Source organism: Dendropsophus ebraccatus, chromosome 6 (assembly GCF_027789765.1).
Source record: "Dendropsophus ebraccatus isolate aDenEbr1 chromosome 6, aDenEbr1.pat, whole genome shotgun sequence".
In the NCBI taxonomy this organism is placed as follows: domain Eukaryota; kingdom Metazoa; phylum Chordata; class Amphibia; order Anura; family Hylidae; genus Dendropsophus; species Dendropsophus ebraccatus.
In genome coordinates this window covers 15,988,716-16,010,983 of record NC_091459.1, presented here as the reverse complement: position 1 = coordinate 16,010,983, position 22,268 = coordinate 15,988,716, and the positions used below count along the sequence as shown (strand labels likewise).

General features: G+C 45.4%; 1 protein-coding gene across 2 annotated transcripts in view; it reads right to left on the bottom strand.

Annotated features, from left to right (window-relative positions):
* Positions 1-22,268, bottom strand: part of ECE2 (endothelin converting enzyme 2) — a 68,967-nt gene that overhangs the window by 27,413 nt on the left and 19,286 nt on the right. For both annotated transcript variants that reach the window (XM_069973464.1, XM_069973463.1), the window contains exons 4-6: positions 16,126-16,341; positions 7,738-7,862; positions 414-560 (exon numbers count right to left, since the gene is read on the bottom strand). In XM_069973464.1, coding sequence (XP_069829565.1) covers positions 414-560; positions 7,738-7,862; positions 16,126-16,341 — 488 coding nt within the window. The remainder of the gene's footprint in view (positions 1-413; positions 561-7,737; positions 7,863-16,125; positions 16,342-22,268) is intronic.

The window sequence follows — 22,268 nt, the reverse complement described above, 5'->3', positions numbered from 1 at the left end:
TTCACACAAAGTATTGAACAATGGGCATTGTTCGCTGCGGTTGTGGAAATAATTGATGTGTCAATTATTTCCGGCCATTCTGCAGTGATGTCAATGCAATTGTCAGTGCAACAACGTCTGTTGTTTGACACTCACTACAGTGGCCGTTGTTTTGGAGTGCCAAGCAACGGCCCTTGTTCATTCATTGTGTGAGTGGAGCCTAAGACAGTGGGGGAGATTTATCAAACATGGTGTAAAGTGAAACAGTCTCAGTTGCCCCTAGCAACCAATCAGATTCCACCTTTCATTCCTCACAGACTCTTTGGAAAATGAAAGGTGGAATCTGATTGGTTGCTAGGGGCAACTGAGCCAGGTTCACTTTACACCATGTTTGATAAATCCCCCCCATGTGTTAAATCTCCCATTGTGTTTACCTGGATTATGTTGCTGTTTGAGCTCTTTGAATCTGCGCTTACAAAGACGCTAAAAAATGGGGTCGCCCGATACGTCCCTGAGACGGTCTTCAGCACAGCCATAAAATTATCGCCCCGCCAGTTACCTGAGACGTTCCATCCACCAACCTAATGCACAAGAGAGATCACATACACTTTAATTACATATACAAGATGTTATAACACTTAAAGGGGTATTCCAGGAAAAAGTAACTTTTCCCCTATGAAAAAGTAGGAGATCGCGGGGGGTCCGACCTCTAAAACCCCTGGCGATCCTGTATCAGACCCTGCCAGCTCTGTTATTCCTATGGAGAGACGGAAAGAGCTGAACAGCGCTCTTCCGGTGGACTCGGCTTTTCCCATCTCTCCATAGGAATAACAGAGCCAGCGGGGTCCGATACGAAGATTGCTGGGGGTTCAGAGGTCGGTTCCCCTGCGATCTCCTTGTTTTCCTCTATCCTGTGTATACGGGAAAAATTACTTTTTCAAGGGATACCCCTTTAACATAACATATAGAGCAGTAAAAAGGTTTTGCTTTGCCACATTTTACCAATAAATAATATTCCTCATGGACCTTCATTACATCTTAGTTTAGTCTGCCTGAGTCTCATGGATGCCGGGACTCGGGGCAAAAAGTTGTGAACATCTGTGTATGACTTATTATACAACAATACACAGGTAAAGGTTCGGCCTAGGTTGGATGGTTACATTACTCTTCCCAGGTCTATTAGAGAGTGGCAGGGAAAATTCTATCTTGGGATTTCAGTGCTGTGACCAGCTTTTGGCTGGAAGTACAGCCTTAGGCTATGTTCACACTACATAAGTTTCCGGCCGTAGCGCGCTCCGTGAATAAGCGGCCGGAGATTTACGTAGTTTGCGTACAATGGAAAGTATACGATCTACGGCTGCACAGTTCACACTACGTACGAACTTACGCCCGGATCGTATGTGGCGCCGTAAAAAATGAACCAGACCATTGTTTCGGGACGGAAATGCTGTAACTTACGCCCGTAGCGTAACATGCGGTCCCGTACGGAGTGGTGATATCTTCATTTTTACACTTTGATTCGCCGATCCAAAAGGTTCTGTGGGGTGTCCGGGGCTAGCCGAAGATATCCCAGTAAAAGACCACTGTCAGATCGCTACGTACGCCGCTCGGGAAGCGTACATAGCTTACGGGCGTAAGTTCGCGGACCACACGTAGCCGGCCGCAACTTGCGTAAATCCCGGCCGGAGTTTTACACGTATATGTCCGGCCGCGAAAAATATGCGGCCAGACATATACATAGTGTGAGCATAGCCTAAGGGTCCTATTACACGGAGCAATTTTTAACGATTAACGATAAACGATCACAAACGAGATTATTTATCGTTAACCTTAAATCGTTCACCATATTACACAGAACGATGGTCGTTAGTTACGATCATTACTACAATTGTTACTGTGATCGTTTATTCCTTCTGATCCCAGCAAAACAATGGACAATGTGCAATTACACTGACCAATTAGTGAAAAAATGCGGAATACACAGAACGATTATTGTTTAAATTTGAACGATTTAACGATTTTTTGCACAATAATTGTTCTGTGTAATAGGGCCCTTAGGCTCCATTTACACAGAAAGATCACCTGACAGATTATATGCCAAAGATTTGAAGCCAAAGCCAGAAACAGATTATAAACAGAGATAAGGCCATAAAGGAAAGCCTGAGATTTCTCCTCTTTTCAAATCCATTCCTGGCTTTGGCTTCAAATCTTTGGCAGATAATCTGCCAGATAATCTTTCTGTGTAAATAGACCCTTATGCTAAGTTTACACGAGGCGATTATTGGCCCGATCGTACGATTAACGATTTCGAAGTAACAATTTTTTTTTTATAACGATCAGCGTTTAGATGGTACGATATATCGTACGGAAAAATCGTTTTGCGATAGTTTTGCGATCGCGCGCCCACAACCCGGCCCACCCACAGCCCGCCCCCCCCGCTCAACAGCAGCCCCCTGCACCGCCCCGATCGCCACCTCCGCCGCTCCGATCGCCACCCCCGCCGCTCCGATCGCCCCCCGGCCGCCGCTCCGATCGCCCCCCGGCCGCCGCTCCGATCGCCCCCCGGCCGCTGCTCCGATCGCCCCCACCCCGGCCGCCGCTCAGCTCGCCCCCCCCCCCCCCGCCGCCGCTCCGATTGCCCCCCGCCCCGGAGTGGCGGCGTGGGTGGCGATCGGAGTGGCGGGGGTGGCGATCAGAGCGGCGGCGGGGGTGGCGATCGAAACGATGCAGGGGGCTGTGGATGAGCCGGGGGCCGGGCTGCAAGCGGGGGGGCGGGCGGCGGGCTGGGCTGCGGGCGGTCGGACTATCGCGCGACGACTGTTTACACGGAACGATCTGCGATTTTTTTGCGATCGACGAACGACGACTTATAAACATGTTAAAAGATCAAAATGAACGATTTTTCGATTGTTCGCCGCGTTTACACGTACGATTATGGTTCGCCCGATAATCGTTTCGTGTAAACGTAGCATTAGGGTGCGTTTACACAAAAAGATTTATCTGACAGATTTTGGAAGCCAAAGCCAGGAATGGATTTAAAAAGAGGATAGATCCCAGTCTTTCCTTTATGACCTGATCCCTGTTTATAGGCTGTTCCTGGTTTTGGCTTCAAAGATCTGTCAGATAAATCTGTCTGTGTAAACGCACCATTAGGCTATGTTCACACTGCGTATATGTCCGGCCGCATATTTTCGCGCCCGGACATATACGCGCTAAATTCCAGCCGGAGATTTACGCTACTTGCGGCCGGCTACGTACGGACCGCGAACTTACGCACGAAGTCTACTTACTCTTCCCGAGTGCCCTACGTAGCGATCTGACAGCGGTCTTTTACTTGGAAATCTTCGCCTAGCCCCGGACACCCCACAGAACCTTTTGGATCGGCACAAAAAGCTGCAAAAATGAAGAAATCACCACTACGTTCCGGCATTTTCGTACGCAAACAATGGTCTGGTTAATTTTTTACGCCGCGTATGATCCGGGCGTAAGTTCGTACGTAGTGTGAACTGTGCGGCCGTACTTCGTATACTTTCCATTATACGCAAACTACGTAAGTCTCCGGCCGCTTATTCACGGAACGCGCTACGGTCGGAAACTTACGTAGTGTGAACATAGCCTTAGGCTAGGTTCACACTATGTAACTGTGCGGCTGTATTTTTTATGCGGCTGTAAATGTGCGGATGAAACTCCGGCCGTGGGAAAAAATAGACATGCGGCTCATTACGGTAATTTACTTGGAAATCTGGTTCAACTAAAAATAACAAATAAAATCTTAAGAAAGTGATGCAAACACCTCTGGATGCATCTGGGAAAGCAGGGAAACAGTTTACATGAATTGCTATTACCGGGGTTTGCTATCCTCTGCAGTATGCCGATGCCGATGCCTCTCATGGTTAATATATTGAATTAATAAAACACATTTTCTTTGTAATAAAGTCCCTTTCATTGTTCAATAATTTAATTCTAACGAATCCATCATTTTGCAATTAAATATACTGTTAAAATAAATATATATATATATATATATATATATATATATATATATATATATATATATAAAAATAAATGTATATTTATATATATAATTATTTTTTGACAGTATATTTAATTGCACAATGATGGATTCGTTAGAATTAAATTATTGAACAACGAAAATGATTTTATTTCAACGAAAATGTGTTTTATTAATTAAATATTAATTAGTACAGGAAGCTCTATAAGCCGTTAATTCATATGCCGGCAATAGAGCTTTCTGTACTAATCATCACTTTACTTTAATTAAAACATCAAATGTTTCTTCTAATTATGTTATCACAATAGCATTATTAGAAGAAACATTTAGAATTATATGTGCGCTCAGCTGATTGGCTGATCGGCTCAGCGCACATATAATGAGCCGGTCCGCAGCACAGTGACTTCATTGTGCTGCGGACCAGCGAAGAGACAACATCGGGGTGAGTATAGAGCTCTCCCCACCCCCTCCCCAGCACTGCACCCCTCCCAGCAAGGAAGGGGGGGTCACTTAACCCCTTCCTTGCTGGGATGGGTGCAGTCTGACATCAGTCTGGCCCCCAAGGGGTTAAGGGGGATACAATACATCCTCCCTTAACCCCTTGGGGGCCAGACTGTAAGCAGCGATCTGTAAAGATGCTGCATACTGTAAGGAGCACAACATCACTCACAATGATGGGTGTTGTGCTCCTGTTTGTGTGTTTTTTGTGTGTTTCTCCCTTTTTGTTTTTCAGATATCGGTATCCTGGGGATTACGTCGGATTCGGTGGACTACGTCGATGACCAGCGGTTGTTTGTTGTTGTTTTTTTTAATAAAATGGTCAATGAGGGGTGTGGGGGTGTTTTTATTTGAATAAAAAATTTTTTTAACTTGTGTCTTGTCTTTACTTTATAGACTTAGTAGTGGAAGCCGTCTAATAGACAGAATCCATTACTAAGTCGGGGCCTAGTGTTAGCCGGTATAAAATGGCTAACACTAACCCCCTATTATTACCCCAGTACCCAATGCCACCAGGGGTACTGGGAAGAGCCGGGTGCCAGTGGTCCCGAAGCGTCAAAATTGGCGCTCCTGGACCGGGCGGCAGCAGGCTGGTAAGATTTAGGCTGGGGAGGGCCTAAACCAATGGCCTAACCCTAACCCTTCCCACCCTGGTGTTACCAGGCTGCTGTCGTTTGGTTTTTAACCCGGCTGGTTATAAAAATAGGGGGGACCCTATGCGTTTTTTAAATAAATAAATAATTTTAAAAAAACGCATAGGGTCCCCCCTATTTTTATAACCAGCCGGGTTAAAAACCAAACGACAGCATCCTGGTAACACCAGGGTGGGAAGAGCCATTGGTTTAGGCCCTCCCCAGCCTAAATCTTACCAGCCTGCTGCTGCCCGGTCCAGGAGCGCCAATTTTGACGCTCCGGGACCACTGGCATCCGGCTCTTCCCAGTACCCCTGGTGGCATTGGGTACTGGGGTAATAAGGGGGGGTTAGTGTTAGCCATTTAATACCGGCTAACACTAGGCCCCAACTTAGTAATGGATTCCGTCTATTAGACGGCTTCCACTACTAAGTCTATAAAGTTAAAAAAAAATTTTATTCAAATAAAAACACCCCCACACCCCTCATTGACCATTTTATTAAAAAAAAAACAACAAACAACCGCTGGTCATCGACCTAGTCCACCGAATCCGACGTAATCCCCAGGATACCGATATCTGAAAAACAAAAAGGGAGAAACACACAAAAAACACACAAACAGCACAACACCCATCATTGTGAGCGGTGTTGTGCACCTTACAGTATGCAGCATCTTTACAGATCGCTGCTTACAGTCTGGCCCCCAAGGGGTTAAGGGAGGATGTATTGTATCCCCCTTAACCCCTTGGGGGCCAGACTGATGTCAGACTGCACCCATCCCAGCAAGGAAGGGGTTAAGTGACCCCCCCTTCCTTGCTGGGAGGGGTGCAGTGCCGGGGAGGGGGTGGGGAGAGCTCTATACTCACCCCGATGTGTCCTCTTCGCTGGTCCGCAGCACAATGAAGTCACTGTACTGCGGACCCGCTAATTATATGTGCGCTGAGCCGATCAGCCAATCAGCTGAGCGCACATATAATTCTAAATGTTTCTTCTAATAAAGCTATTGTGATAACATAATTAGAAGAAACATTTGATGTTTTAATTAAAGTAAAGTGATGATTAGTACAGAAAGCTCTATTGCCGGGAATATGAATTAACGGCTTATGGAGCTTCCTGTACTAATTAATATTTAATTAATAAAACACATTTTCGATTAAATAAAATCAGTTTCGTTGTTCAATAATTTAATTCTAACGAATCCATCATTGTGCAATTAAATATACTGTCAAAAAATAAATATATATATAAATATACATTTATTTATATATATATTTATTTTAACAGTATATTTAATTGCACAATGATGGATTCGTTAGAATTAAATTATTGAACAACGAAAGGGACTTTATTACAAAGAAAATGTGTTTTATTAATTTAATATATTAACTATTAGAGGCATCGGCATTCGGCATCATTGCCGGCTATTTTTGAAGTACTCCGTACGGACCGCCTGTCAATCCACGGCCGCATTTCCAGCCGCAAACAATGGTCTTGTTCATTTTTTACGGGTCCATTTACAATAGGGCCGTAGATTCATACATAGTGTGCACTGTGCAGCCGTATATCGTATACTTTCCAGCGTACGCATGAACCACCAAAAATACCGCTGCACAATTACAGCCGCAAATACAGCCGCACAGTTACATAGTGTGAACCTAGCCTTAGGCTGTGTTCACACACAGTATTTTTGCTCAGTATTTTGCTCAGTATTTTTCATCCAAAACCAGGAGTGGATTGAGACCACAGAAAGGATATGTTCACACACTGCTGAAATTGAGTGGAAATTTAATGGCAAATATTTGTAGTTATTTAACAAAAATTCCTGAGCACTTCCTGGCACAAAGCACTAGAGGCGGGCCCCCAGTGTGATGAAACCCTTCCCCTCTGTGACTCGGCTCCATTAGAATCAATGGAGCTGCCTCATAGAGGGGAGATCATTACACTGGGGGCCAGTGGGCCCCTCCCCTAATGCTTTGTACTGGGCCAGTGCTCGGGAATAGACGGACAATGCGCATGGGAACCGGGCAGAAGTTCAAAAAGAGGACCATACCGTCGCCATTCCCATTCCAGGGCTGGTCTGTCAATGTAAAAAGATCATAGGGATGTACCTGGTGGTCACATATATATATATATATATATACACACTGTATATATATATATATATACACACACACACACACACACACACACACACACACATATACACGCACACACCTCTATCTTTATTGGGACATTTAGGGAAGAATGAGTTGTGCTTACAGCATGCCTTAGTCAGAGAAGCTGCCAGGTACTGAATGCAGCAGGTGCTGCGGAGGGGGTAGGCAGGGTGGGATGCATGTAATGTAGAGCTGAGGGAAAGCAATTCATTCTGGTAATTGTAGTACAGAGCGACTGCTCAACCAGTAAGTGGTGAGAGGACAAGGTAGGGAGGGGAACAAATGGCTAGGCCTTAGGATATCTCTATTTAAACAGGTCTTGCTCGAAATAGAATTGAGGCCACAGACTGAAGACCGTACAAACAGCAACTATTGTAAGACCTCTTCTGTATTGTTAGATTTTATAGAATGTAAGAAGAAAAAAGGTCCATAGATTATGTGAGGGAACGCGCGGATGTCACCTTCTTTATGAGGTCAGTCAGAGGTTTTTCTTTCAGCTCCTCAATTTTCTGCTCCTTCAGACAGGAGAGATAAAACCGCTGTGTCTTCATCTCCGCCTCGCTGCTAGAGTTAAATGTAGCATTCTCTGAATTAGGAAGAAATATAGTAATTAGATATTAGGCAATGTCTGTTATTAGCACAAGCAGAAGAACGTCCATTGAACGCTCATTTCTTCCCTCCAAGATACAGCACATAATTCAGCCTGTGCAGCCTTCCACCCGCTTCTACCCCTACAGTCCCCATTTCATCTATTCATATGTAAAACACAATCACTTTTTTGGGAGAGTAGGAGAAAGTTTTAAACATTGAAGGAATAAATAAAGCCATCTAAAAGGGCTCAGCTATTTCTTAACTCTTTCAGGACCGGCCCAAAATTGGCCTTAAAGAGGAAATCCGGGCGAAATAATTTTAAGATATGTTATTGCCCAACAAAAGTTATGAAACTTGATTGAAAAATACTGAGCAAAAATACCATGTGGGAACATAGCCTTAAAGGGGAAGTCCAGGCAAAATAATTTTAATATTTAATTTTAATAAAGTTATGAAACTTACTAATAGACGCTTATTATGGGAGATGCACCTATATTGCATTTTGCCTGCACTTACCACAGCATGGCGTGTTCAGGTCTGTGTAAAATTGGTGATGTCACATCACATAAACTGCTGACTCCTGCTGTTCCAGTCTGTCCCACTGCTGCAGCAGGAGTCGGCAGTTTATGTGACGTGACATCACCAACTTTAAACAGACCTGAACACGCCATGTTGTGGTAAGTGCAGGCAAAATGCAATATAGGTGCATTTCCCATAATAAGTGTCTATTAGTAAGTTTCATAACTTTATTAAAATTAAATATTAAAATTATTTTGCCTGGACTTCCCCTTTAAGGCTATGTTCCCACATGGTATTTTTGCTCAGTATTTTTCAATCAAAACCAGGAGTGGATTGAAAGCACAGAAAGGCTATGGGGGAAATTTATCAAACATGGCGTAAAGTGAAACTGGCTCAGTTGCCCCTAGCAACCAATCAGATTCACTTTACACCATGTTTGATAAATCTCCCCCTATGTTCCCACTACGTACCAACAACAGCTGTTCTTTAGTGAATGGCCGTTGTTTAGCTCTAAACCATGGCGTTGTTGTAAAACTACGGCTAGAATTAACGATCATGAACATCAATTCTGACCGTGGTTTTTACAACAACCGCCGTTGTTTGTGCTCATCTGTACATAGTGGAAACATAGCCTAAGTGTACGTTCACATGTACCAGATCCGCAGCAGATTTCTGGAGAGTCCCGCTGCGGATCCTGTTCTGCGAAGGTGAATGGGTCCCATACACACAGCGTATGTGACCCGGCCCCTTTAACCCCCCCGCCGCCCACAGCCTCGGCCCTCAGCATACATTACCTGCTCGGCGCTGCGGCTGTGTGTGACGCTCCTGGCTCCCCTGGCTCCCCATCAGGCAATCAGGGAGCGAGGGGAGCCGGGAGCATCATACACAGCCACGGCACCGAGCAGGTAATGTATGCTCAGGGCTGCAGGCGGCTGCCGGGGGGTTAAAGGAGTCAGGGCTGCAGGCGGCCGGCGTCAGGGGGGCTAAAGGGTTCGGGTCCCATACACGCAGCGGATCCGCTGCAAGTATGGGGCCCATTCACCTTCACAGTACAGGATCCGCAGCGGGTTTCACTGCGAATACGTGTGAACGTACCTCTAAATGTGCCAGATATATCAGACTGCTTGATAAATCTGTCACACTTATAAGGCTGGGTTCACACTACGTATATTTCAGTCAGTATTGTGGTCCTCATATTGCAACCAAAACCAGGAGTGGATTGAAAACACAGAAAGGATCTGTTCACACAATGTTAAAATTGAGTGGATGGCCGCCATATAACAGTAAATAACGGCCATTATTTCAATATAACAGCCGTTGTTTTAAAATAACAGCAAATATTTGCCATTAAATGGCGGCCATCCACTCAATTTCACCATTGTGTGAACAGAGCCTTTCTGTGTTTTTAATCCACTCCTGGTTTTGGTTGCAATATGAGGACCACAATACTGACTGAAATATACGTAGTGTGAACCCAGTAGGGTACTATTACACGGAACGATAATCGGCCGAATTGGCCCGATTCAGCCGATTATCGCTCCATGTAATAAATACAACGATCAGCCGATGACAACGATCATCGGCTGATCGTTGATATAGGTTTAGACCTATTTTTGTTGGGCGCCGACCGCGCACCGCTACGTGTAATAGCGGTGCGCGGGCGGCGACTAACGATATACATTACCCATTCATGTTCCAGGGCTGCTGCTGTGGTCTTCTTCTCCCCGGGTCCCGCACGCTGTAACGTCAGAGTGGCCTGTCAGCTGACAGGCCGCCCGGCCAATCACAGGCCGCGGCGGTCCCGGCCTGTGATTGGCTGAGTGGCCTGTCAGCTGACAGGCCACTCTGACGTTACAGCGCACGGGACCCGGGGAGAAGAAGACCACAGCAGCAGCCCTGGAACGTGGATGGGTAATGTATATAGTTATGCAAGGGCTGCAAGGACATCGGTAACAATGTCCTTGCAGCCCTTGTTGAACGATTATCGGGCCGTGTAATAGGCCCAGTAAACGAGCGGCGATCTAGCAGATCGCTGCTCGTTTACAGGTATTATCGGGCCCTGCTCGGCCCATGTAATACCACCCTTAGGGTGCGTTCACATCTACAGGATCTGCAGATTTGCAGCAGATTTGATGCTGTGTTCACTTATTTAAATGAAATCTGCTGCAGATCCTGTAGGTATGAACGCACCATTAAAGAATATCTCATTTTTGGTGCAAAGTTTGCACCAGCTTTTTCTGTTTTTAGCCTGATTTAGGTGAATTTTTTTTGGCGCAAATTAGATCACACCTCTTTTTTGCATAAACCACTCTTCTTTTACATAATAGCCAGAAAAGTGTCAAAAAGTGGTGGGAATGTTTCTAAAATGCATAGTAAGTGTAATGAAAAGTCCTGTGCGCCACTTTTTCAGTCAAAATTCTGTCAGAGACACATTAGTAAATCTGAGCCATTGTACTTTAGGTTAGTGGCAAATTTTGGCCGATATTACAATTTTCTTGAGAAAAATGCCCTCATTAGGCTGGGTTCACACTATGTTTTTGCAATCCATGTTTTTTGCAAAAACGGATGAAAAATCAGTTTTTCCATTGACTTCCATTATTTAAAAAAACGATCGTAAACAGAAAGACGGATCAAAACAGATGCACACAAATCCATCCATCCAATTTTTGCATCCGATTTAGCCAAAAAAAGTTGAAAAAAACGGATGAAAAAAACGTATTGTGGACCCAGACTTACATGAAAAAAATGGGGAAATTAGGATTTTTCTAACTGAATTTTCTGCAGACACTGTGCAGGTTAAATTACATTATAACTTTAGTGCCAGCGTCATTATGCACGTGGCGATACCAAATGCGTGTACTTTTTTTAATTCATATTTTTAGATAATTTTAGGTAATTTTTAGAATACAGGGTCAAAGGGGAGGGAGTGAAAGGGAGTCAAAAGTCTCAGGACACCCTATTATTACAGAAATGAATAGGAAAATGACATATCTGAGTATCCCTGCAAGTGTTGGGTGAGATGGGTCTATCTTTTAGGCTATGTCGGTAACAAGGCCGCCATCTTGAAATCCACCATATTGGATCAAGTTTTTCCAATAGGAAAGTGGTCATGTAGCATATTTAAGAAAACCAAAACTGGCTCAGAAATAGAGTACCACAATCAGATTTGCAATATATCTTGTAATTCAAAAATTATCAACAAAGTTGTTTTGTGTTCAGCTTCAGCTCTGTGTTCAGCACCATGGACAACACATTAAGCATATAGCTGTGCATTGCAGAGAATGTTCTCAGTTGTTGCATCTTTCTGTGTTGATAACCACAAGTGATATTGCAACTCTTAGGCTATGTTCACACAGTGTATAAACAACGGCCATTGTTTGCTGTGTCAAACAATGGTCACTGCTTGACATGTTCCTGCGGCCAATATTACCATATCGACTGCAGGGACATCATTTTATTTTATTTGGATTGCGGGCACATGTCTGCAGTACAATTAACCATAGAAGTCCATGGAATGTATGGCCGTCAGAACGGCCATACATGGTGTGGACAGAGTGGAAACAACAGCCGTTGTTCCTGTATTAGCGGACTCAAATAATTGACATGTCAATTATTTGTGCGGCTATAGCAGAACAACGGCCGTTGTTCAATACAGTGCATGAACAACGGCCGCTGTTCCCCATAGTGTTCAATGTAGTGCAATATTTTAAGGTAGGGACAGCCGTTCTTGTCTTTACAAAAACACACTGTGTGAACATAGCCTAATTGCAGCTTAATTTTTGACAATTCTGGTCCTCTCTGATGTGCTACATGACCACCTTCCAATTGTAAAAACTAACCTCTGATCCAATATGGCAGCTTTCAAGGTGGTAGCCATGTTCTGGACATTTATATCCTACAAACTGATCAACACCACAATCAAGTAGAAACAATTCATCTTTATTGCAGAAATGTAATACATTTCTTTATATAAAATCACATACATGACTGGTTACTATATAGTCAAAGAAACAACAACCAGATGATTACACAATGTACTGGTAAAAAAAAAAGCCAGGCCACAATAGTTACATCATGTGTAATAACAGAGAAGAGTATTACATTACATAGTACTCTGGCTCCATCTGCTGGCTGCACACAATAATGCATATAGAGTAATAAAGGTGCTTCAAGCATATCTGTGACTACCTATAGCCTTTACCCCAACATCACAGAAAAGATGATGAGGGGAAAAAATGCAAAAGAAGCACTTAAAAAACAAGGTAAAAAAAAGCAGAATTTCTTTTAATTTTTTTGCAAAAAAAGAAAGTATTACAGGAAAACACATTATCACTGTTGCCTTACTTCACCAGTATCCCTGGCAACCCTGGGACTGCCCGACGCATGTTTCACACTTCCATGCTTCATCAGGGTGGAAGTGTGAAACAAAAAATACATTTTCTGGTCTCTCTTTATCCTTTGTTTTTTTCCTGCCTTTTTTTAGTGTTTCATTTGCTTTTTTCTCTCTGTGATGTTGGTGTAAAGGCTAAAGGCAGTCACAGATATGCATGAAACACCTATATTACTCTATATGCATTATTGTGTGTAACCAGCAGATGGAGCCAGAGTACTATGTAATCTAATAATCTTTTATGTTATCACACTGCATACTAGTGCATAACTATTGTGGCCTGTTTTTTTTTTACCAGTACCCTGTACCCCTGGTTGTTGTTTTTTTTGTCTGTATAGGAACCAGTGACAAATGTGATTTTATATAAATAACTGTATTACATTAGTGTGGTGTTGATTAGTTTGTAGGATATATATATATATATATTGATTTGGGGTCTTAACACCCTAAATGGTGATACATTTTGAGGGTGCAGCTATTTTTTTGGGGTGTGTATGTTAACCACCTCCCGCCGCTCCACAGTTAATTAACATCGCTGCAGCCTATGCCTGATTCTGCAGCAACGTTAGTTAATGATCCAGGATGACACAGGCACAGGAGCTGCGTCTGTGTCATCCGCAGCGGGTCCCGGCTATCAGTGATAGTCGGGGACCCGCCGCAACTCTCAGCATCGGAGCCGCGCTTCGGGGCTGAGAGTTTAGTTAGAGTTAGTGTGGTCAGCACGACCACAGCATCTATAGGGCTTCTGACAGAGAATTCTCCCTCTACAGAGGGAGAATTCTCTGATGGTGTCCATTGGGGCTCTGGGAAGTGATCGCAAAGCCCTGATGGTAGCCATGGAAAGCCTGAGGCTTCTGGTTTCCTGGCTACGGAGGCCAGGGGGAGTAAGGTAGGGAGGGAAGGCAGCAGCAGGCAGCAGCAGGGGACAGAAGAGAGGGGACAGACACAGGGACATCAGCTTATGGGATCATTAGGATCCCATAAACTGATATCCTAAAACGACCTGGGCATTGAGGCATCAATGACCCCAGGTCGTGAAAGGGTTAAAGGAGTACTCCAGGCACCCCCTGTAAAATCTAAACTCCTCACACACTGGGGGATGGTTACTGGCTTCCTCTCTGTCACATTTCTTCCCACTCTGGCTGCTCTCGCTGCCCCCTGCACTGTTCTCTGTTGCTGCTGATTACATCTCCAGCTTCCTGTTTGGACCAGTGCCTGTCTGCTGCATATTCCTACAGTCCCCACAATGCCTTGTTTCCCTGGCCTGCCTCTGTATACCTCCCACCTCCTCCTCCCACCCACAAATATGGCCACAACCCCGCCCCCCATCCCTAGCTCCTCTATTCCCCGCCCCCCTCCATCTATTCCCCTCCCACTGCACAGCTTAGTCCCCTAAACAAGCAGTAATGGTAAATACTGACAACCCAGCCCCCTTATTTGGGTGTCCGTCCAGTGCATAAAAACTGCAGCCACCATTGTCTACTTTTAATATGGCATGATGCTGAGGGTTGTGGTTGTGCAACCTGGAGTTGCACAGCTTGAAAAATTACTACCAGCATCTTGTCCAAGAGACAATGATGGTGGTAGTAGTTCTGGAAGCTGTGCAACTCCAGCTTGCACACATACAACCCCCACCATCATGCCATGCTGATACTTGATGATGGTGACTGTGCTTATGAAGCAGAGGAGACACCAGATTCAGCTATAACACATAGACCAGCAGCTGACAGCAAGCAGCAACATCTTTCAGGAGCTTGAACTCGGCCAGGATCTTCCAGGGAGCATTGAAACAAACCCTTTCAGCTCCAGAAAGATGTTGCTGCTTGCTGTCAGCTGCTGGACTATGAGTTATAGCTGAATCTGGTGTCCGAGGTCTCCTCTGCTTCTCAGTCATTCTGGAGGAGAATCCTGTAGCATCAGACACCAGTGATCTCCTAGCAGGCATCTGGCATTGAAAGGGTGCCAAATGCCTCCTATTAGATCTGTGACATCTGATGCTGCAAGCAGCTGCCGATCTCCAGGATGACTGAGAAGCAGAGGAGACTGAGATCCTGCAGAGGAGGGAGCCCGACAGATAATATAGTATGTATTGTAATACTGGGTGGGCAGAGGAGGAGTTTGGCGAGCTGAGGAGGAGTGGGGCGGGCAGAGGATGTGTTGAGGGCCGGGCAGAGGATGCGTTGAGGGCCGGGCAGAGGATGTGTTGAGGTGCGGGTTTCCCTGTGACAGAGGGGAAATGCATCACGTCTCAATATGGCACCTGTGGAACAGCATTGAGACGTGATGTGTTTCCTTCTTCCTGAACTACAGAACTTCCTGTGGGACTTTGATTCTTTAAAAAACAGGTAACATTACAGCTGTCCTAATGAGTGTAAATGGCAATGTTATATAACTTTCCTTTGTAAGTGTAGTGTTAAATTATGTAATTTGCCCGGAGTACCCCTTTAAAGGGGTAGTGCGGAGGTAAACAATTATTCACAGAATAACACACATTACAAAGTTATACAACTTTGTAATGTATGTTATGTCTGTGAATCGCCCCCTTCCCCGTGTTCCCCAACCCCCGCCCGTGTACCCGGAAGTGTGGTGCATTATACATACCTGATCCGTGTTGCGCCGTCCGCCATCTTGTGCCAGGACGTCATCTTCGGACAGCCGGCCGAAGAGCTCTGACTGTCCCTAGTGCCGGACGCCCTCTGCAGCGTCACCAGATGCTCAGCCGCGATTGGCTGAGCACAGTTAGGCTCAGCCAATCGCGGCTGAGCAGCTGATGATGCGGCACGCGTCATTGGTTGCTCAGCCGCGATTCGCTGAGCACAGTTAGGCTCAGCCAATCGCAGCTGAGCATCTGGAGACGCTGCAGAGGGCGGCCGGCACTAGGGACAGTCGGAGCTCTTCGGCCGGCTGTCCGAAGATGACGTCCTGGCACAAGATGGCGGACGGCGCAACACGGATCAGGTATGTATAATGCACCACACTTCCGGGTACACGGGCGGGGGTTGGGGAACACGGGGAAGGGGGCGATTCACAGACATAACATACATTACAAAGTTGTATAACTTTGTAATGTGTGTTATTCTGTGAATAATTGTTTACCGCCGCACTACCCCTTTAAGAACATAGCCTAAATGATAGTCATTACTTGCTGGGGTATTCAGACATGTCATTCTGCCTCTCATTTATGAAGTAAGAGGGTGTCCTTAGACTTTTCACTGCCTCTGTGTACTAAAAATCAGCATGAAGCAATTCCCCAGTATCTTATACAATAGAATTATAATACGGGGGAGCAGCGGACATGTGACTTATTTTCCTCACATTAGGAAATGACAAATGTTCTCACTCTTCTCACCAAGTATATGTTTCAGCACAGCCTGATTCTGATCCCATATACTGTTGAATGTATTCCATCTGGACCGTCCATCAGGCAATGGGTTCCTTTTCATCCAACCCCCACAGGAGTATTGATAGAAGTCTTGACATGGGTCCACATCTCTGTCCAGGGAATCGAGTATACGTCCAGCTACAGAGACGCAGGCCTCCGAGAGACACAGCGACCGGGACTTGTCTGGGAATTAGACAGCACAACAGAAAGTAATAGTTAAAGGGTAGTAGGAACTTACTAAATGTTGTAGATGGTAATGTTGTGGCGTCGTACTGGAATAAGCGAGAGGGACAGAGTTTGTCTGAGGGGCAGCACTCTGCCCTTAGAGGGGTATTCTCTTTCGTAGTACTTATCAGCTGCTGTGTATCCTGTAGGAAGTGATGTTTTCTTTCCAGTCTGACACAGTGCTCTCTGCTGCCACCTCTGTCCATGTCAGGAACTGTCCAGAGCAGGAGAGGTTTTCTATGGGGATTTGCTGCTGCTCTGGACAGTTCCTGACATGGACAGAGGTGGCAGCAGAGCGCACTGTGTAAGACTGGAAAGAATACATCACTTCCTGCAGGACATACAGCAGCTGATAAGTACTGGAAGACTTGTCATTTTTAAAAAGAAGTAAATTACAAATCTATATAACTTTCTGAAGCCAGTTCATTTGAAAGGATAAGCTTTTCGCCGAAGTACCCCTTTAATAAATGAGTTGCTTCTTGTGACTGCCCATACCCCTCAGATTTCAGCTACAACTTGACAAACAATTTAAGGTATAAATTGTGGTGGATGTGAGAGGATGTGGTTTCTATTGTGTTTGGGAATGCCTTCTGAACACATTTGTGGAAATACAGCTTAAATAAAAATGTTTTTCTTTCATATCAACTAGCGCCAGAAAGTGTCAGAGCTGGGGGGCGTGGCCTGCGCTCGAGGTGACCAGACGTGTCCTGCTTGAGCTCCTGCTTCCCGGGCCTATACCGGCGACTTCACGGCTCTGTTCCTTACCTAATTTCGGTTTGGAGACTCCTGAAGGATCCCTCTACCAATCTAGATGTCCTCTACTTCGAAAAAAGCTTCGGCGGCAGCCCGGAGGAAAGCTCAATCTTCTTTACCGACGGCGGGGAGAAAGCAAGATGGCGCTGATCTTGTGACAGACTGCTGGCGGGAGGCTTTGCTTACTGAGATGCTGGAAACACTGCGATCTCCTTCTCCTTCTGTTATATCAGCCTGTCATCGGAGGACGGGGGAGAGTGATCCCGTTCCATCTCGTGCAGCTAAACGACGATCCCGGACAAACAGAAAGGTACTTTTGAACTCTCATACCGGCCAAGCCGGGGCTCCTGATGCACAGCGCAATCCAGTGTGTCCACCGACAGGGTCTCCGCGGCCCGCTTCTCTATCAGCAACTGGAGAATCCCCGAGCTCCCGCTCCTCTTCTACCGCGGACCTTTCCTTATTGTTTTCAGAAGATGTGACTTTACCGGGAACTCTAGATTTGACTCCCGATCTACCGTCCCCGACAATATCCTCTTCTGTGGCTCCGGATCTTTCCGCACCGCGGACCCCCATTGAGACTGGGCACCTTTCCCCGCTGGCTTCTGAATTTCACCACACACTCCCCCCGGTCATTGTTACAAATGTTTCTGATTCTCCTCCGTTACCGGCAGCCTTCTCAACGCCTCCTAACTTATGCCCTTGTCCTTCCCTGCCATCACAACCAGGGGCATATACTCCGACCTCTTTGATCTTATTAGAGGTAAAGAAGGACACTGATAAACAATTTGACTATATGCCTCCATTACCTGTCCCTCTACTCAAGGACTGGCTTATCTCGTTCAGGGATTCATTATTGATGGGAATGGACCGGCTTTTCTCTTCCCTGTCCTCTCCGGTGAGAGCGGTGGAGGATAGGGCTCTGTTGGCGGAACTCAAATTGGGTGAAACTATTGAGGCTCACAATGCTCTGTCGGAAGCGTGTAGACGGTTGGAGGAGGAAACTCACGTATTGAGAGCCAAAATCTCGAGACAAGACGACTTTAATAGAAGGAATAACCTTAAAGGGGTAGTCCACCCAAAAAAAATTTCTTTCAAATCAACTGGTGCCATAAAGTGCCAGAGATTTGTAATTCACTTCTATTAAAAAATCTTAAGTCTTCCAGTACTTATCAGCTGCTGTATGTCCTGCAGGAAGTGGTGTTTTCTTTCCAGTCTGACGCAGTGCTGTCTGCTGCCACCTCTGTCCATGTCAGGAACTGTCCAGAGCAGGAGCAAATCCCCATAGAAAACCTCTCCTGCTCTCTAGACTGGAAATAATACAACTTCCTGTTGGGCATACAGCAGCTGATAAGTACTGGAAGGCTTGAGATTTTTTAATAGAAGTAAATTACAAATCTCTGGCACTTCATGGCAGCAGTTGATTTGAAAGAAAAATTTTTTGGGTGGACTACCCCTTTAAACTCCTTAATATTCCGGAAACAGTTACTCCATCGGAGCTGCCCACCTATATTCAGTCCTTAATCAGGCGTTCCTTACCTAACATACCTAACCGGGAAGTAATTGTGGACTGGGCGAGGAGAATTCCTAAACCTCAACATTTTCCTGCTTCATCGGCCAGAGACACCATTGTTCGACTCCACTTTCTCCATGTAAAGTCTGCACTCCTGCACACATCTAGAGAGGGTAAGAGGCTGCCTGAGCAATACCGGGACATTGAAATATTTACGGACCTCTCCTCGGAGACTTTATGCGCACGCAGGTTATATGCTGACCTTACTAGGACTCTGCGAACCAAGAACATCAAGTATCAGTGGATTAACTCTGCCCAACTGTTGATAGACTATGGGAACTCCAAACACCATGTTACGTCAGTAGAAGATGGACAGAGATTACTCAACACCTGGAACCTGGATTAAGTTTCATCCGCTCGGACACCTTCTGGTCCCTTGTTAGGCTGGACAGTATACCCCTCATGTTCTTTCTTTTGCCGTAGATGCCTCTTAGCGTCTCGGCACATTCCTCTGTAGCTTTCTATTTGCCACCCTTTAAAGTTTCTTTTTGTTTGTTTTACCTATAGCTTTATACTTGCTACCCTTTAGAGTTTCTTTTGTTTGTTTTGTCTAATCTGTGTTTTGCGTCCCAAGGTCAGATGCCCTCCTGCATTGGCTAGCCTACCGTTTAGCGTAATCTTCATTTTTTTTTTTTTTTGCAATACTGGTCAGCTAAATTATTAGTCTCTATCTGACTACTGGGATGCAAACTTATAGCTGTGTGAGTAGCTTCGATCCATAGCCATATTTCTAATCAGCCACAATTTAGCTTTTTCTATGTCATAGTACCTGCCTTTGTTTGACTTGCCAGCGTTGTATATGCTACTTCTGTGCTGCTTTATATGCCTATGTCAGCATTTGTAATCTTTTTGAAAACACCCTAATAAAAACTTATTGAACCAGAAAGTGTCAGAGCTTTGTAATTTACTTATTTTAAAAAATCTAAAGTCTTCCAATACGTATCAGCTGCAGTATGGCCTGTAGGAAGTGGTGTACTCTTTCCAGTTAGAGATGAGCGAACCGGGTTCGGGTTCGAGTCCACCCGAACCCGAACGTTCTGCATTTGATTAGCGGTGGCTACTAAACTTGGATAAAGCCCTAAGGCTATGTGGAAAACATGGATATAGTCATTGGCTGTATCCATGTTTTCCAGACAACCTTAGAGCTTTATCCAAGTTCAGCAGCCACCGCTAATCAAATGACGATCGTTCGGGTTCGGATGGACTCGAACCCAAACCCGGTTCGCTCATCTCTATTTCCAGTCTACAGTAGGAGTAGGAGAGTAGAGGTGAGCGAACCGGGTTCGAGTCCATCTGAACCCAAACGATCGGCATTTGATTAGCGGGGGCTGCTGAACTTTGATAAAGCTCTAAGGTTGTCTGGAAAACATGAATACAGCCAATGACTATATCCATGATTTCCACATAGCCTTAGGGCTTTATCCAAGTTCAGCAGCCACCGCTAATCAAATGCTGAAAGTTCGGGTTTGGATGGACTCCAGCATGCTCCAGGTTTGCCCATCTCTATAGGAGAGATTTTCTTTCTTTCTTTTTTTTTTTAAGATATTTTATTAAAGATTTTTTGTTGATTCATTTTGCACATTTAGGCTATGTTCACACTACGTATATGTCCGGCCATAGTTCGTACGCGGCCGGACATGTGCGGCTGAAACTACAGCCGTATGAAAAATAGACATGAATAGAATTGTGAACATATGGGCGAACCGTGAATATGCTTCCCTAGCTTGTTTCGAAGCGATCTGAGGCAGGTCATTTACTTGGATATCTTCGCCCAGCCCCGTAAACCACACAGAACCTTTTTAATATAAAAACCAAGTTCGATTTGGCTGAAAAAAGTATTCCATACGGGACCGCATTGAAATCCACGGCCGTGAGTTGGAACAGTTCCGGCCGCAAATAATGGTCTTGTTCATTTTTCACGGCACATTATATGATCCGGCCGTAGTCTAATACGTAGTGTGCACTGTGCGGGCGTATATCGTATACTTTCAAGCGAACGCATCAACCTTTAAACTACGGGCGTATATTCGCGGTTCGCACTATGGCCGGAAATATACGTAGTGTGAACATAGCCCTAGGCTGCGTTCACACGTAGCGGATCCGTAGCAGGCTCCTCGCTGCAAATTCGCAGTGAGACCCACTGCAGATCCCTGCCCAGTACACCCTATGGGCAGACAAACTCGCGCCAGGATGCACATCCCGCTGCGAGTTTGTCCGCAGACCGCCCTGTTAACCCCCTGGCCGCCGGAGCGTATACTTCACCTGATCCCCGCACCGGCTTGCTTCGGGGGTTCCTGGCACGTCCCACTCGGCCAATCAGTGCGCTGCCACACCGCAGCGCACTGATTGGCTCAGCGGGACGTGAAGACACCGGGAGCCCCAAAGGAAGCCGGAGCGGGGACCAGGTGTAGTATACGCTCTGGCGGCCGGGGGGTTAACAGGGCGGGCTGCGGACAAACTCGCAGCAGGATGTGCATTCTGCTGCGAGTTTTTCTGCCCATAGGGTGTACTGGGCAGGGATCCACAGCGGGTCTCGCTGCGAATTTGCAGCGAGAAAACCGCTACGGATCCGTTACGTGTGAACGCAGCCTTAAAGATGTTGTTCGGTCAAAAATAAAAATAAAACATTATTACATAGATAAATGTTGAATATAAGACACGTATAAATACCCAAATATGTTCCTTTACACATTAGGGGAGATTTATCAAACATGGTGTAAAGTGAGACTGGCCCAGTTGCCCCTAGCAACCAATCAGATTCCACCTTTCATTCCTCACAGACTCTTTGGAAAATAAAAGGCTACAGTGATAGTTACACACAGGCTCGGACTGGCCCACAGGGGATCAGGGGAATCCCCTGGTGGGCCCGGCCCTTTGGTGGGCTCCAGGATGACATATAATCATCCAACACTGCTGCACATGCCTTTCACCTGGTCACTTATTGCCTCTCATCATCATCATCATCATCATCAACATAAACTTTACAGCAATGGAGCAGCTTTATCAATCTGCCAGAGACAAAACACAGTCGGTTTTGCCTATATCAACCAATCACAGCTCACTTTTCATATGTTAACAAGCTCTAATAAAATTAAAGCTGAGCTTTGATTGGTTGCTATGGGCATGTTAGGCTGTCTAGTGGTGCATTTACACAGACAGATTTATCTAACAGATTCTTGAAGCCAAAGCCAGGAATGGATCTGAAAAGAGCAGAAATCAGTCTTTCCTTCATGACCTGTTCCCTGTTTATAGTCTATTCCTGGTTTTGGCTTTAGAAATCTGTCAGATGAATCTGTCTGTGTAAACGCACCATAAGTTGTGCATGGCTACCAATCACAGTTCAGCTTTTATTTTACCAGAGTAATTTGAGAAAGGAAAGCTGGGCTGTGATTGGTTGCTATGGGCCACATCAAACCATGCTCTTAGTGTGGCCTAACCATAAGCTGTTTGCTTGGTCACAAGTGTGTTTAGTGACCTCTGCAGTAAAGTGCAATGCCAGTCATTAATGGGTTAATGCTTCAGATGTGTTTGCCTGCAGTAACCATGGCAACCGTGCACT